Raw genomic sequence first — 16,581 nt, 5'->3', positions numbered from 1 at the left:
TTATTCTCAGCACTTGGAAGGCACAGGCAGGCAGATCTTGAGGCAGTTTGAAGCCAGGCTGACCTGCAGAGCGAGTTCCAGGACAGCCAGGGCTACACAAAGAAACACTGTCTTGGAAAAAGAAAACAAAACAGAGGCTTATCTCAATGAGTAAGGGACAGTGATGGAAGACACTGGACCTCCCTTTGGGCTTGAGTACTCTCACACACAAGTGTGTATGCTCACACCCCACACCTGGATGAAAAGAATGCTCAACAGTGATTGACAGTTATATTCAACAAACCTGCACTGGCAATACAAAAGCACAGAAGGGGCACAGAAACAAAAACAGGTGATGGACAAATTGCTCCCCAGCACCCCCCCCCAAAGTTCTTAGGTTCTGTTGTACACATATAAATTGTAGAAAAGTTTGGTCACTGTTTGAATCTTGAATGTAACTGCTGAAACTGATCTGTCAAACCTTCATTAGCTCACCTGTAATTAATTATGGAGGAAAACAAGTTATTCCAGATCCTCATAGCACTTGTGTAAAACTGTATTCACACTTGGGACTGCCTTCTCCCACTCCTTACATGTATTTAACTTCCAGTTTCAGAGGTCTGAGGTTGAAGCCTGACATACTCTTTGGGGTTTATGTGCAGAAATACCACACAGACGACAGCCACACAGCACTGGTGGGGCCTCAAAGGCTGCTGGTGGTACTTGAGCCTGTAACGTAATACAGGCAGAGCAAATTAAGGGAGCTGTGAAGCCTGAACACAAACTCAGGACAGCAGAGGGCAAAACAGCCAAGTTCCTGAGGGCTTTTCTCACTGGCATGGACAGTCTCATCAGTGGCTTGCACGTCACTGCACCTAGTAAAATATAGTAGTCCTTTATAACCAAATCCTATCTGCCCATAAGATGTACACATAGAATGCTTTCAGAATCACTGGTTGCTCTTCTTCTTTCTTGGTCTTTTTTCCCAGAGCGTGCAGGTGTTGGGAGTCTTTTGCTGCTCTTCGTTCACTGTGGGCACAGGCTGTTTGAAAATGATTTCATTATCTTTATCATCACTGACTTCGGTCACCTGTGATTTTCGTCTCTCCAAAAATGTCGGTGTACAAATTGGTGTGGGACCCTGAAACCAACAAGTACATTACAGTCCAGGACTGAGAACAGGCACCTAGAACAACTACCCAACGTCACTGATTTCTTAGCTTTATCTATTAGGAATAAGCACTCAACACCACCACTATCCTAATTTTAAGTTGTACCATGTGATCTATTTTCAGCCTGTTTTTATCTCCTCTTGACACAACTGAAGATGGTAAATAGTTTAGGAGCTTACCAAACTTAGTATGCAAACTCACTGATTGAATATACTTTACTATTTTAGATACAAAGTTGTTAAGTCGCTAGTTAGGGATCTACTAAAATGTCACAAGATTCTAGTATCTAGCCAAATTATGGTTTGTTTGTAATAACCTCAGCTTTCAGGAGGCAGGACAGGAAGGTCAGAAATTAGGTTAGCTGGATGCTTACATGGACTACATGAAATGAGATCCTGTGTCAAATAATGAAAGACAGAAAACCTCATATACTCACTCAAATACTCAGCCCCGCTGAACGGAACAGCAGAGACTGATTTTCTTCCTTCAAACTCTGTCTACAGTAACTGGCTCCCAGAACATGAGGCACACTCATTTCGCTGTCCACAGACTTATTGACTTCTTACACCTCCTACGAATGCTTTCAACAATTCTCCTCACCTTCTTCTCCTTTTTCCTAGGTACACCTGAAAGTCTTTCTCTTGGGGTAGGCGAAACCTGAAAACAGAGGTTAGGAATTACGTAATTTGCATATTTCTCAGCTACATGCACATGCTATAGTTGTATGCCCATCTTTAACTTAGTTCATGCTACCAGGGAAAAGGCTGTGCTATAATCCCAGCCAAGATTACACATCACACCCTGTCCCCAGAACAACGCATAAACTTACAGTCCCAGCACTAGGGATGTGGGAGACAGGTGAGAAATTCATCTTTAGAACTTATGCTGTCAGCTGGTGTCAGTGTTGGTGGCACACACCTTTAAACCCAGCACTCGGGAGGCAGAGTCAGGCAGATCTCTGTGAGTTTGAGGCCAGCCTGGGCTACCAAGTGAGTTCCAGGAAAGGCGCAAAGTTACATAGAGAAACCCTGTCTCGAAAAACAAACAAACAAAAAACAAAACAAAAAAACCCTCAATACAACTCCAAAACAACACACACACTCCAACTTAAAAGTCTTAACAAAACATGAAGTAGTAGAAACTACTCCTTTTTTTAGGTAATTCATTTTTTTTTTTTAATTATTATTACTTTTTGTGTGGGGAGGACAACTTGGAGGAGGAGTCAGCTCTTTTCTTCAACCACAGGAGATCCAGAGACTGAACTAGGTAGCCAGGATGGTGGCAAGTGCCTGCATTCCACACCATCTCACCAACATTCTGGAAAGGATTTCTTCAGTAATTGGTGGCCATTATCAAGCCAATCTCACCTGGGTAACCTTGGAATCCTCAGCATCCTTAGGAGTGCCAAGGGTGGCCTTTGAAGTCCCCTTCTTCAGTTTAGGTAAGACCTGAAAATATTAAGAATTTAATAATTTGCATATTTATTGCATATTTGAGCATCAATGTCCAATTGCCAAATGGTTAAATGTAACCCGAGCAAAGGCTCTGCTCTAACCCAGGTGAGTATCACACACTTATAACCACAGCACTTGGAAGGCTGAAGCAGAAGGATCTCCAATTTGTGGGGAGCACGGGTAATGTAGCAAGACTCCAGTTTAAAAAAAAAAGCTGGGGACTAGAGAAATGCTTCAGCAATTAAAAGCACTGGCTGCTCTTTCAGAGGATACAGGTTCAATTTCCAGCACCCACATGACGTAGTTTATAGAGTGGCACACTTAGGGTCCCGGGTCATACCTGCAGGACCGCATACACCTGGACCCCAGCACCCAGGAAGCAGAAGCAGGAAGACCAGAAATGCTATGTCATCCTCGGCCACATAACAAGTTTGATGCCGGCTCGGAACAAAAGACCCAGTCTTTCTGTTTTTTTAAAGATTGATTTATTTATTATGTACACAGTGTTCTGCCTGCTTGTATCCCTGCAGGCCAGAAGAGGGCGCCAGATCTCATTACAGATGGTTGTGAGCCACCATGTGGGTGCTGGGAATTGAACTTAGGACCTCTGGAAGAACAGAACTCTGGAAGAACTCTTAACCTCTGAGCCATCTCTCCAGCCTGGTGTCTTGAAGTTTTAGTGAAAACCTTACACACAGAACTAGGCAAGTACTCAGCAAGAGACCAATTACTTGCCTAGCATGGGCAGATTCTATCCTGGCCACTAATCAACCAAAATAACCACATGCCCCCAAACCAAAATCCTAGCATGTGAGAAGCACTGGAACAGAGTCTTTACAATCATAGATTTGTGCCAGAACTGGTTAGGTAGAATCCCCACCACTAAGAAAACCCAGGAAAGGACACTTACCAATGAAGGGAAACTATAATCAATCCCCTTCTTAGCTAGCTTCTTCCGGAGTAATTTTTCCTTCTTCTTAAACCGACATTCCATCTTTAACATTTGCAAATGTCCCCGTTTCTGATTATAGCGTTTCACTGCTGGAAATGATGGCTGTTGAAATGGAACATTCCACTGTTTAAAAAGTTCTTTATGGACTTTTTCTGGTGGCAGAAATTTACCTATATATATAAAAAGAACAAAACAAACAAAAAGAAAAAAGAAAGGATCTTAACTTTAATTTTATATTTTCCTTAGGACTATCTCTTGTGGTATGAACTAACTACATGGCAGAAAAATACCTTTTAGAAACTCAAACAATTACTGTCTATGCAAATGCCATGTGTGTGGGCTCACATGCCTCAACACACAAGGAGGCCAGAGGCCAGCTTTGTGAAGTTGGTTCTCTTTCCACCTTTACGTGGGTTCTGGGGACTGAACTCAGATCATCACACTTTCACAGTAAACTCTTACCTGCTAACCCACCTGTCTGTCCTCTTTTTAACACAGGGTCTCACGTAGCCTAAGCCAGCTCTCAACACCCTGTTTGCCTAGAATAACCTTGAATTTTTGATCCTCCAGCATCCACATTTAATGCTGAGTACAGGCACTAAAGGCTTGTGCCATCAGATGCATTCTGTGTGTTGATAAGAGATGAAATCCATGGTATGGGCATGCTAGGCCAGCATTCTACAGCTAAGCTACACTCCTGGGCCCAGATGATCCCATTCTATCCTGGGCAGGCTAATGATTTGAGGCCTGAATAGTCAGAAAATTCTGTCGAATCCAGAGCCCTTCCTGATGTTTTTCCTGAAAGCAGTCCAAGTGCAGTACCAGCCCTCCTAGGTTCCTGCCCAGCCACTTTCCCTAACAGGAGCCATGCTTACAGCGGAGCATGGCACTCCATCAGGCCACTGAGAATGTTTCTCATGGTGAAGGAACTGGGAGAATATATTATAGCAAGCCCCGTCAACCTCTGGACTGGTCCCAGGGCAGGGCACTCTACCATGGGTGTAGGTAGGCTTCCAAGGACAGAGATCTGGGTGGCAACACTACAGGCATCCTGGGATGGAACACAGATGTTAGCGGCTACCCTTCGCTGTATGTATGTACAGCAAATGCACATATGTGTCTGGATGAGCATCTGTATGGAGCATGTGGTTTTCTGCTCTACCACTGTCTGCCTCGTTTCCTTCAGATCCTCTCTGAACCTGCAGCTAGGCTGGCAGCCAGCGTGCCATCCAAGTCCTTTAGTCTGGATTTTGAAATGGGATTCTTTACCTCTGGTGTTAACCTGCTTAGACTCCATGAATGGGCTGTACCCAGACCTCAGAATGAACTCTGAGTTTTACGGGTGTCAAGAATCTGACCTGTAGCCTATCTCTCCCCCACTCTGGTTCCCTCACATTCCCAACAACTAAACACCAGTCACCTCTGGTTTGGCATTTACCATCCATTACGTCAGGGATGCCATCGGTCTGCACTCCCACCCTTTACCTGGCTCATGCCTCTCTATAACTTCCATTTTTTCCCTCTTTTCTTTGAGAGAAATCCACCTGTCTCTGGCTCCCATGTGCTGGGATTAAAGGCTCGTGCCTCCATGCTAATAAGCTTTAACTGCATCAGTTAGTTTCCAATCTGAGTATCTCCTCAGCAAAATCCTTTTTAATCACCCACTAACGTGGGTTAGCTCTTCTTCCTGAGTACAAGCCCCACAAATAACTGCTTAACCCCATCAGTATAGAAACAGCCCTCGTGCTAGAAGGTCAGAGCACTCACACGATAGAAGTCTTTCACCAAAAAGGTAGTTGTCCATTGTTTCCCCAACTATCTTGGCAACATCCTCCGACTCAAACTCCACAAAGGCATACCCTCTGCTGTTTCCAGTCTGCAACAGGAAACCCACAAAAGGAACAGTTAAATCTAACACATCACCAAGCTCCTAACATGCCCCTGAGGGTGCTCAGGAGATACCAGAAACCACCTCAACCCCAACCCCACTCCACACACCCTGGAACTGTTATACAAAAAGAAAACAACTAAGACAGTCACAACATGGAACACAGATTTTCTGGCCTCCTCTAACTCCCCCAGCAAGGCACATGGAAGGCCATCTCTGGGCTCCCACAGTCCTGGACTCTGCTCTCTGGTGTTTCATTGGCAGGCTTATTTGTCACACTCATGTTGCTTCATTAAGAACATAGCAGTAGGGTTGGGGATTTAGCTCAGTGGTAGAGCGAGGGCAAGTGCAAGGCCCTGGGTTCGGTCCTCAGCTCAGGGGGGGGAACAGAACATAGCAGTGTGCCCAGGCATGGTGGCGCACACCTTTAATCCCAGCACTTGGGAGGCGGAGGCAGATGGACCTCTGTGAGTTCCAGGACAGCCTGGGCTGTTACACAGAGAAACCCTGTCTCGAAAAAATAAAACAAAACAAAAGACCATAGCAGCCTGGCCTCAAACTCAGAAATCTGCCTGCCTCTGCCTCCCAAATGTAGAGATTAAAGGTGTGTGTCACTATGCCAGGCTTATTTTCTCGTGACTCCACTGCAATCTGAGAAGCTATTTTATTTATATTTACTTATTTACAGTCAGTCTCTCCTTATTTATCTCTGGCCGACCAGTAACTCATGACATAAGCCAGGCTGGCTTGAACTCAACAGAGATCTGCTTGCCGCCTCGGCTTCCTCAGTGGTGGGATTAAAGGCGTGCACCATCATACCCAGCTTGTGAAAAGTTCTTGAGTATTAACTTTGTAGGTGACAATGTTGTGCCTATAAATACAAAAGATGACACACAACTGAAAAACAAAAATACACACAGTTGAGTTCCGACACATCATCTTACCCGTTTACTCCTGGACAGTCTGAATCTGTTAATAGTGCCGAACTGGGTAAAATAGTCATAGATGTGGCTTTCGTTAAGTGTTGATGGCAGGTGGCCCAGAAAGACGACTCCAGGCTTAAGATTTTCTGCCTTCTTCTGCTGAGGACAAAAACAACAGATAAACATTTAAAAAAAAACAAACTCCTGCTGTACCAAAACTTGTGTGAGTGTGTGTATACTTTTCTGAACAGGGTCTCACTATGTAACCTTTGCTGGAGTGGAATTCACTATGTAGACCAGACTGGCCTCTAATACTTGAATGCTGGGATTAAAGACCTCCACCACCATGGCCTTTGAGGATTATTAATTCTAAAGTCTTTCTAGGGGATAGGTAGAGATCTGCCTGCCTATGCTTCCCCAGCACGGGGACTGAAGGTATACATCACCTTGCCTGGCTTGTAACAAAACTTTCAAAACTCTTCCTTCCCCTTGGTTCAGGAACCTACTCACTGCTATCACAGCAATAATTAAAGAACTAGCTTCCGGATGTCTCTCTTTCCTTAAGGAAAACTGTCGGGCTGCCAGTGGTTTTCTTGGGGCAGCAAGATGGCTCAATCACAGGGGGGCACAGCGCAAGAGACAGACTCTCAAGGGCTGTCTTCTGACCTACACATCCACCATGACGCACACCACGGACACTCACACACGGACACACACACACACACACACACACACACGCCCACACTCACCCACCCCCACAAAAAGTTGTCTAACGCCTCGGTACATGTGCTGAAGAGAAGGCTGTACTGTGAGTGAACGGACAAGCAAGCAAATGTCTGTCACTGTCACCGAACCTGGGACCTTTAACTCTGAAGGTAGATGACGGTTTACTCACACCTAATCATACTATTTCCAGTTGTTAGCCTTCACCGTGCAGATTCTCTGTCACCATTACTCTAACCTGCTTGTTTTCTGTCAGTTAAGAGTGACTCGGGCCTGTAATTCCAACATTCAGGAAGTGGACACAGGGGTTCAAGACCTCAGCTGCATAGTAAATTAAAGGGTAGCTTGGGCTACAGAAGACCCGGTAGTGATATTAAAAAACCAAAACCAAAACCAACCCTCCCCAAAAGACCCAACAACAAAACAAAAACAAAACAAAACAAAACAAAAAACCACTTTCTTTTTCTCCAGTGCACTTCATGCTAAAAACCAAAGGGAATATAAACTTTTGTTAGGGGCCATTGTCGGCAAATAGAGCTTGACAAGTAATGTCTCTATTTTCTTTCTAACTCACTCTGTAGCCCAGGCTGGCCTCGAACTCACAGAGATCCACCTGCCTCTGCCTCCCGAGTGCTGGGATTACAGGCGTGCACCACCACCGCCCGGCAACGTCTCTATCTTCTCTAGCTAGCCAAGCCTTGGTCTGCACACGTAGTCCCGGCTACTTCTGACGCTCGATCCTCCCGCTTCCCCCTGCCGGGTTAGGGGATGCCAATCCCGTCTACTGAGCACTCCCAGGTAAGGAGACACATCTACCCTCCGCGTGCTGCGGGAGCGCAGGAACCCTCCCTCTGCGAGCCACAGCGGAAGCCTTTTTGGTTGCGGCACGCTCCTACGCGGGGTACGCTGGTCTGCACGTGAGTCCTGAGGGCCTAAGGACCACGGCGCACACGACTCCCGACTGCCGCAGTCTCCAAGCCCGTGAGCGGTCGGCTCCCCAGGCCGCCCCGCCGCGCCCGGCCGCTCACCTTTCTCACGCGCTGCTGGAGCTGCGTCAGCTGCTCCTGAAACGTGGAGTCTTCCAGCGGGTCCAGCGCCAGACTCGGCTCTGAGGGGCCGGCGACCACCGCCATGCTGGAGCCAGGAGCCTTGCAAGCCCGGCCACGCGGAGCCCCCGGAAGGGACGCTCCCGCCGCCTCCCGGAAGCGGAAGTAGAGGCGGGAAAGACGGGCAGGCAAGTACTGCCGGTCCCAGTGACTGCTCTTGGGCGAGCTCGAGCGCCACCGACTGGCCAGAAACTGAGACGCTTTCTAAAGCGGATTAAATATATACCCTGCCGGCGGTGGTGGCACACGCCTTTAATCCCAGCACTCGGGAGGCTGAGGCAGGCGGATCTCTGTGAGTTCGAGGCCAGCCTGGTCTATAGGGCGAGATCCAGGAAAGGCGCAAAGCTACACAGAGAAACCCTGACTCGCAAAACAAAAAACAACAAACAACAACAACAACAAAACCCAAGGGCTTTGGCTCAGTTGATGAAGTAAGTCCTAGGTTGGAAACCGAGACTGGAGTCCCACGTCTATAATCCCAGCATTTAGAAGGTGGAGGCAGGAGGATCATTTACATAGTGAGTTCGAAGACAGACTGGGCGCCATGGGACCCTGGCTCAAAACCAAACAACATCAAGTCCCAAATATTACCTGTGCCCTTGATACACTGCTAACCAGCCCTTCACTCATGACCTCCCGCCGACCCAACTCATTTGTGGTTTTTTAGTTTGTCATTCTACAGATTTATTTAAATGGAGACAGGGTCTCACCATAGGTTTCTTTGTAGCATTTTCATAGAGAGGTCACTTGGCTTGGTTTGCAACCCTCCTCCTTCCTTCTGCCCTTCTGTTTGAGTGTGTGCACATATGCATGTTTGTGTGGGGTCAGAGGACAGTGTCAGCTATCATTTTTCTGATGCCTCCCAACTTGTGTTTTGTTTTTTGTTTTTTTTCGAGACAGGGTTTCTCTGTGTAGCTTTGCGCCTTTCCTGGAGCTCGCTTTGTAGACCAGGCTGGCCTTGAACTCACTGAGATCCGCCTGCCTCTGCTTCCCAAGTGCTGGGATTAAAGGCGTGTGCCACCACCGCCTGGCCCAACTTGTTTTTTGCCCAACTTGTTTTTTGAGACAGTCTGGCCAGGGACTTTCTGGGTTGCCGTCTGGCCAGCTTGCTTCAGAGAGAGCTACCTGAGAAGTAGAAGCAAGGAAGATCAGAAACTTGAGGTCATCCTGGCTATCCCCAGCTATCCCCAATCACGACCAGAGCCGCCATCAAACACAAAATAAAATCCAAAGTTTTGGTGCTCTCAGGAAACTGCTGGGTTTTCCCCTCATTGTAGCTCCTGTGCCTTGATGGGGAAACAGGAAATACTGGTGTGCGAAGGTAGTTCTGCTTAGCTCTTACAGAGCATGGTGATGATTCTCCAGCTTTTGTGTACACCAGAACTGCCTGCAGAACAAATTTAAGAAAAAGAAAGCTGCTGGCTGGTGGTGGTGCATGCCTTTAGTCCCAGCACTTGCAAGGCAGAGATAGGTGGATCTCTGAGTTCGAGGCCAGCATAGACTTCAGAGTGAGTTCCAGGACAAGTCAGGGCTTCACAGAGAAGCCCTGTTTTGAAAAAACCAAACCAAACTGAAACAAACCAAAAAATAAAAAATAAACAAAAAAAGGACTTTAAACCTATTTACTAAGTACGCATGCATGCACACACAAAAAAATCCGATTCACATACTCATCAAATAAATTCAGAAAAAAAGTAAAAGAAAGCTATGTCAGGACCCATCTTCAGATTTAGAGTCAAGAGTCAAGGTATGGATAGGCCCAGGAACATAACAACCCTTCTAAAAATAGAGTTGTTTTTATTTATGTGTACATTTCTATGTCAATGTGAGTATATGTAATGCATTTATAGATGACAACAGGGGTCCAAAGAAAGTGTGGAGCCCCCAGAGCTGGACTTATAGGGGGTTGTGAGCCACTTGTGTGGGTGCTGGGAACCAAACTCTGGTCCTCTGGAAGAGCAACAATCACTCTTAGCCAATTAGGAGCCATCTCTCCACTAACCCCAACCCCCCAGTACTTTTTTTTGAGACAGGGTTTCATGTAGCCCAGGCTGGCCTCCAACACTCCAGGTGGACAAGGATAACCTTGAACTTCTGACCCTTCTGCATTCCCCTCCAAGTGCTGGGATTATCGGTAGGCACCAGCATGCCTGGTTTATGCAGTGCTGAGGATTGAAGGTGGGGCCTTCCAAATGCTAGGCAAGCCTTCTACTGACTTAGCTACATCCTCGGGCAGGGACAAGAACTTTAACACAAGCTGTCTATTGGTGTGGTCCTTAGACGGCCCTGAGAAACACTAACGCGGAGGGGTTGGATTCCTTACTGTCTAACTGGCATGCACGTGCAACCCATACATTGTGTGCTCCTCGAGAAATAAGCTTGGAGTACGAGAGCTGGGAACAGGGCTCAGTTGCTCAAGTGACTGCCTCATGAAGACCTGAGTTCAAGAACCAGACCCCATGTAAATTAGCCAGGGTTACTAGTGCACAGGGGTAGTAGTACACAGCTGGCTTGCCAGCATGGTCTACTTCGTGAGTTCCAGGCCAGTGAGAGACCTGTCTCACAAGGTGTTTGGCTGGCGAGATGGCTCAGTATGCAAAAGGGCTTGCTGTGAACTGATGTCCTGAGTTCAATCCCAGAATCCATATGGAAGGAGGTAACTGACCTCTAGATGTTGTCCTCTGACTTTCATACATGTTTGTGGCACACATATAACACATAGACACATACACTAATAATAAACAAAATAAGTTTGTTTTGTTTTTTAAGTTTTTCGAGACAAGGTTTTTCTATGTAACCCTGGTTGTCCTGGAACATACTCTGTGGATCCACCTGCCTCTGCCTCCTGAGAGCTAGGATTACAGGCATGTGCCACCACCTCAGAGCCAAAATAAGAATTAAAAAAAAAATGTGGTGAATAGGTCTTGAGGAATGATGCCTGAGGTTGTCTTCTGGCTTCTACATACATGGGCTCACACATGTATTTGCACACATATGAGCACACAAACACACATAAGACTTGATAAGATGTGATTCCTTACAACATTAAGCTTAAAATTGGACCCACACAGAGTCAGGACCTCGCGTGTCTCAACTTCAGTGCCTGGGTTACAGGCATGTGTCACTATGCCCAGTTTATGCAATGCACGAACTGGAGTCCAGGGCTTCCTGCATGCATGGCAATTATTCTGCTCTGCAAGCACTCAGCCATACCACTCAGTTACTTTTTTATTTTTTTATTGTTTTTCGAGACAGGGCTTCTCTGTTTAACTCTAGCTGTCCTGGAACTCACTCTGTAGACCCTGGAACTCAAAGACTCATTGGCCTCTACCTCTTCTGAGTGCTGGGAAGGCTTGTACCACCAATGCCCAGCTAGTTTTTAAATTTTTAACATAGAAAAACTATTTTAAACACCGTTTCATTCTTTATCGACATTGTAGCAATGGGTGTAACAGCACCTATACTTTGAGGTCTTAAAGAATGCAGCTATTTGAAAACACTGGTTTCATTTTTTCTCTCTTCTCTTATTCTTTTTGGGGTAGGATGGGGATCTGACTATGTAGCTCTGGTCTTGAACTCACAGAGATATGCACACCAGGCTGACTTTGAACTTACAATCTTCCCACTCAGTCTTTCTTTTTTAAAAAGATTTATTTATTTATTATGTATACAGTGTTCCTGCAGGCCAGAAGAGGGCATCAGATTTCATTACAGATGGTTGTGAGCCACCATGTGGTTGCTGGGAATTGAACTCAGGACCTTTGGAAAAGCAAGCAGTGCTCTTAACCTCTGAGCCATCTCTCCAGCCCCCCCCCCCTTTTATTAATTTATTTAACTTTTATTTTATTTGCACTGGTGTGAGGGTATCAGATCCCTTGAAACTGGAGTCATAGGCAGCTGTGAGCTGCCATGTGGGTGCTGGGAATTAAACCCAGGTCCTCTGGAAGAGCAGCCAGTACTCTTAACCACTGACCCATTTCCCCAGCCTCCACTCAGTCTTTCTAATGCTACATTTAAGGGCATGCGCCACCACACCTTGCTAATTTCAATTTGAAGGCTGTATCAAGAGGAATTATCAGAGGGTGGGCAAGAATTTATACATATATACACCATTATTTGTTAATAGTAAAAAGTAAGTTAATACAAGTTGTAGAGCACTTGCCCCCCATGCACGGGGTTTTAGTCTCCACTGTGCATTCACAAATTACAGGCTCCTCATTACCCATGGTGCATATTTACCTGTGCCTCCCTTGATGCACTATAAGCTCCAACTAGGAAGTCTACACTTGTTTTCCTAAGAGTGGAGTCTGAAGGGAACCACAGCCGAGTCTCCTTGGAGACTCTCGGGACAGCACGCTTCTCTCCAAGGCAGCTCTGTGTTCAAGAACTGTTAGAAGAATGTGGCAGCAATCCTGACTATAACCTCCCCTTCAAGGAAGGAGAGAGAAAGACCGCTGCATGGACTTGACCTTGAGGAAGAGTTCTAGAAGACAGTTTTCAAGGGCTGCAGAGATGGCTCGGCAGTTAGGAGCACTGGCTGCTCGTCCAGAGGCCCCTGGTTTGATTCCTAGCATCCACATGGTGACTCAAAACCCTCTGTAACTCCAGTTCCAGGGGACCTGAGGGCACAGGCATGCACATGGTGCCAGACACACATGCAGACAAAACTCCCATATATATGGCATTTAACATGAGCTTAGGGTACGGCTTAGTGGTTAGTGCTTGCCTGGCCTGCACAAACCCCAGCACTGTACAACACTGGATGTGGTGGCATGCCTGTCACCTAAGAATTCAGGGGAAGTCAGGAGGTTAGGAGGTTCCAGCTTATCTTCTGAGCTTGTAGTGAGCCAGCCTGGACTACAGGAGACTTTATCCCAAAGGAAAAGACATCTCAGACAAACGCTGGGCATTTATATCTGTGTCCCCTTTGGGGGCGGATTCTTAGCAATGCTCAGATCTGGTAAACAGTCTTTATACTAGAAGCCAGATATAATTAATGGCACACCTACAATCCCAGCAATCAAACTAAAATGAGAGGATTAGGCAATTCAAGACTAGTAAGAGGCTACTTGGTACCCCCCTACCCCTGCCACTCAAAAACAAAAATAATACCCCCTCCCCCAAAGCAAAGCCACTGGTATTAACTTCAGAAAGTCACCTCCAAGGCCTCTCACTTGATGTGGCCTTTCTACCAGAGAAGCCAGAAGAAACTCACTCATGGAAATAGAGGCAATAATCAAGAGCAGAAATGAATCCAACAGACAGCTGCAGAACAAGTTATTTTATTTTCGTGAATAAAAGTGGTTGGGAATGGAAGGAGGCATCTCCAGATACATATGTGACAAAGGCAGCAGCCTTTCCTGCACAGGAAGACAGAGCTCTTCCAGAAAGAACATGACTGGGTTCCGACTTCTCTAGGACAGGAAGCACAAGGGCCCAAGCCTGTCCCAGTACAAGGCTAACAGGGCCGTGGGCTCAGCTCTCATCCTCAAGCATCGCTCCAGAAACTCTCTCCCGAGTGTCATCAGGCTCCGGGGCAGAGGCAGGGCACCACAGGTCCTCCTCTCCGGTCATAAAGCTACTGTCATCATCTCAATCTTCAAGCAAGTAGTTAGGGTTGACCACCAAGTAGGGATCTTCCTCATAGCTCTGGCTTTCCTCGGTGGAGCCTTTCAGTCCAGCCTGGGTAAGCTCAATCAGAACATGATCCTGCGGAACAGTTTGTCTTTAGTCCAGACCCACACTCTTCCAAATGTCTGCTCCTTACACATTCTCTTGTCTCCTGTCCCAAAGGCCTTGGACCAGAACCACACCTTAGAACCAGTGTTCTGCTTGGTTCCCTTCTCATGAGGATGCTGACCTTTACTCGGAACTGCTCTGAAAAACTAGGAAACTCAGCAGGTGTTGGGATTTAAATAAGGTATCCTACAAATTTATCAAATGCTTGTTAGCATGACTTCAAAAAAACGGAAACCGTGCTTGAGTTAAGATTATACAATTGTGCAAAATCCCCTAACATCTAAATCTGTTTTAGTTTCATTTAATTGTTAATCATTGCCTGCAAGCCCTTCTCATGCACCCCCTCCCTCTTCCTGAGACAGTCTATGCAGCCAGGCGGGCCTGACACTTGCGGTTTTCCTGCCCTGCTCATCTGAGCACTGGGATTTTAAGTGTGTGTCATCACGCTCACCAACGTTCTGTTTCTTTTCTTTTTAAAATTTATTTTAAAGAGTTACAGGCAGTTGTTAGGCACCTGATGTGGGTGCTGGGAATCAAACCTGGGTGCTCAGGGAGAGCAGAGCATGCTCATAACCACTGAACCACCTCTCCAGCTCTCATCTATTTCTTACGAGGTATCATACCCAGGGCCTCTCACATGCTAGGCAGATTCTGTTTCTAACTGGTTACTAAGAACGAGTCAAAGCTGCCATGGTGGTATTCACCTTGTAATACCAGCGCTCAGGTGGCCGAGGCACCAAGTCCTTGAACTAGGCCAGTGTGGGCTTCACAGTAAGACACAACCTCTAAGTAAACAACAAAACATCTCAAAATAATTCATCTGGAACCGTTCTCTCTGAACAAGTAAAAATAAATGTAGAACATGCCATCTGTCCTCTCCTTTCTCAGCTCCTAAGCAATTTTTGACAAACAAGACTGATTATTGGACTGGGGAGGGGGAGGGGGAAGGGGAGAGGGAGGGAGCTGAAACACCAGGTGATTCGAGCGGACTGGCTGAGAACTCACCACCCAGCCAAGTGTGAACAAAGCAGACGGGTGAAAACAAAGGGTAAAAAGCACCCAACAGAGCCGTAGACACAGCACAGACCTGAGTCTGACCAGCACATGCAAACCCAGGGTTCAAGACTGTACAGCTAAAGACGCCACAAAATAAGATTCAAAAGCTACTTGCTCAGCTAACTAAATTCTGCTTATCTTAGGAAAAGAAGCCCCTTCCTTGCTGTTAATTCTCCTTAACCACAATTATGACTATACCCCAATGATTCAAAATAAACAAACTCATCAAAAAGCCTACTATGAAACCTGCTGATCTGAGAATCCACCCCCATTACCCTGGAGCCCAGGCAGTGGATACATACATAGTGCGTTAGACGATGAACCACCTTCTCTATGATCCTCTTCTTATTTATGAGCTCCTCTTCAGAGTCTATTTCTGACTCGATTTCCTTCAGGTACCAATTAACAAGCTCGCTCCTCTTTAATGCTGACTCATCCTCCTCTACAAGAGAAACACATCATTTAAAAGGACCAATCTCTAACAAACTACACTGCCAATTAATGGCAAACACACACACACGCACGCACGCACGCACGCACGCACGCGCACACACACACACACACACACACACACACACACACACACACACACACGCCAAGTACAAAACCAAACTTTAGTTTTGATTTTAGAAACTGCAAAATAAGATGCAAGAGTTAGGATTTGGTTTTAGAATATGTGCTTAGCATGTACCAAGAACTGGATTCAATCCTTAGCACCACACACATACAAAGGACATAATATCAGATGTATTTGTGAGCTCCTCTTCAGAGTACTTCATTTTCTCTGTTCTTCTGAGATGAGGTCTTCTCACTGTGTTGCCTTGGCTAGCTTGGAGCTCACTCTGTAGACCAGGTTTTGAACATGCCTCTGTCTCCTGAGTGCTAGGACTAAAAGTGTAGACTATCACATCCAGCCAGAATTGACTTCTTATTCAAATTCTTCCAAGTACAGGCGAAACTGGCTGTGAAATTCTCCAGCAGATTGGAACTTTGCACGATGAATGAGGCCTAGAAGCTATCAGAGTCATCCTTGGAACTTTTCAGTTTTGAGGACACACACCGGGCAGCTCACAACATACTCTAACTCCAGCTCTGGGAGATGCAAATCCCCTTTTGATTTCCATGGGCACCCATACTCAAATGCTGATCCACACGTACACCAAAAGAATTAACTACAACTCTAACAGATGACGTTTTTTCCTCCTGCCCACGAGAATGGTGAAACCGACAACCACAACAAGCATTTAAGGGTAAGAAGTGGGCCAGGGTCCCAGTAACCAGCTACTGATGGGCAGGAGGATTTTTTTTTTTCCAGAGCTGAGGACCGAACCCAGGGCCTTGTGCTTGCTAGGAAGCGCTCTACCACTGAGCTAAATCCCCAACCCCCAGAGGAGGATTTTATTACGTTTATGGCAATTAAATAGATTTCTTGAATTTATAAATATCTTGGGAGACCATTTGTTGGGAAGAAAGCAACTATTGTAATTTCACCTGCAAAAATGTTATGTTCTTTATATGATCAGAGCTAAAGATTCTGCTTCAAAATCATAAACTAAATACACAAACAAGAATGATCTGTAAGTCCACAT

General features: G+C 46.0%; 2 protein-coding genes across 4 annotated transcripts in view; both read right to left on the bottom strand.

The window, feature by feature from the left end:
• Positions 1-251: 251 nt before the first annotated feature.
• On the bottom strand, positions 252-8,266 carry Nifk (nucleolar protein interacting with the FHA domain of MKI67). Of its 3 annotated transcripts, none has more exons than XM_036202398.1 (7): positions 8,120-8,266; positions 6,390-6,527; positions 5,325-5,433; positions 3,516-3,727; positions 2,519-2,599; positions 1,752-1,808; positions 252-1,120 (listed from the first exon to the last, which is right to left on the bottom strand). In XM_036202398.1, the coding sequence occupies exons 1-7, from the start codon at positions 8,222-8,224 to the stop codon at positions 929-931; spliced, it is 894 nt and encodes a 297-aa protein (XP_036058291.1). In that variant the 5' UTR covers positions 8,225-8,266; the 3' UTR covers positions 252-928. The 3 variants fall into 3 exon arrangements, 2 of the variants coding, with proteins under 2 accessions (XP_036058291.1, XP_036058292.1); XM_036202399.1 differs by having other exon boundaries at positions 6,390-6,524; XR_004946197.1 differs by having other exon boundaries at positions 1,057-1,120; positions 1,588-1,808.
• Positions 8,267-13,463: 5,197 nt separating this feature from the next.
• The window catches only part of Mcm6 (minichromosome maintenance complex component 6), a 30,390-nt gene continuing 27,272 nt past the window's right edge, over positions 13,464-16,581 (bottom strand). Inside the window, exons 16-17 of the mRNA XM_036202937.1 lie at positions 15,295-15,434; positions 13,464-13,906 (exon numbers count right to left, since the gene is read on the bottom strand). Coding sequence (XP_036058830.1) covers positions 13,790-13,906; positions 15,295-15,434 — 257 coding nt within the window. The 3' untranslated portion in view covers positions 13,464-13,789. The remainder of the gene's footprint in view (positions 13,907-15,294; positions 15,435-16,581) is intronic.

This window comes from Onychomys torridus, chromosome 11 (genome assembly GCF_903995425.1).
Source record: "Onychomys torridus chromosome 11, mOncTor1.1, whole genome shotgun sequence".
NCBI classification, from domain to species: domain Eukaryota; kingdom Metazoa; phylum Chordata; class Mammalia; order Rodentia; family Cricetidae; genus Onychomys; species Onychomys torridus.
Note: the sequence above shows the minus strand (reverse complement) of the source record. Positions and strands in the feature narration are given on the sequence as shown.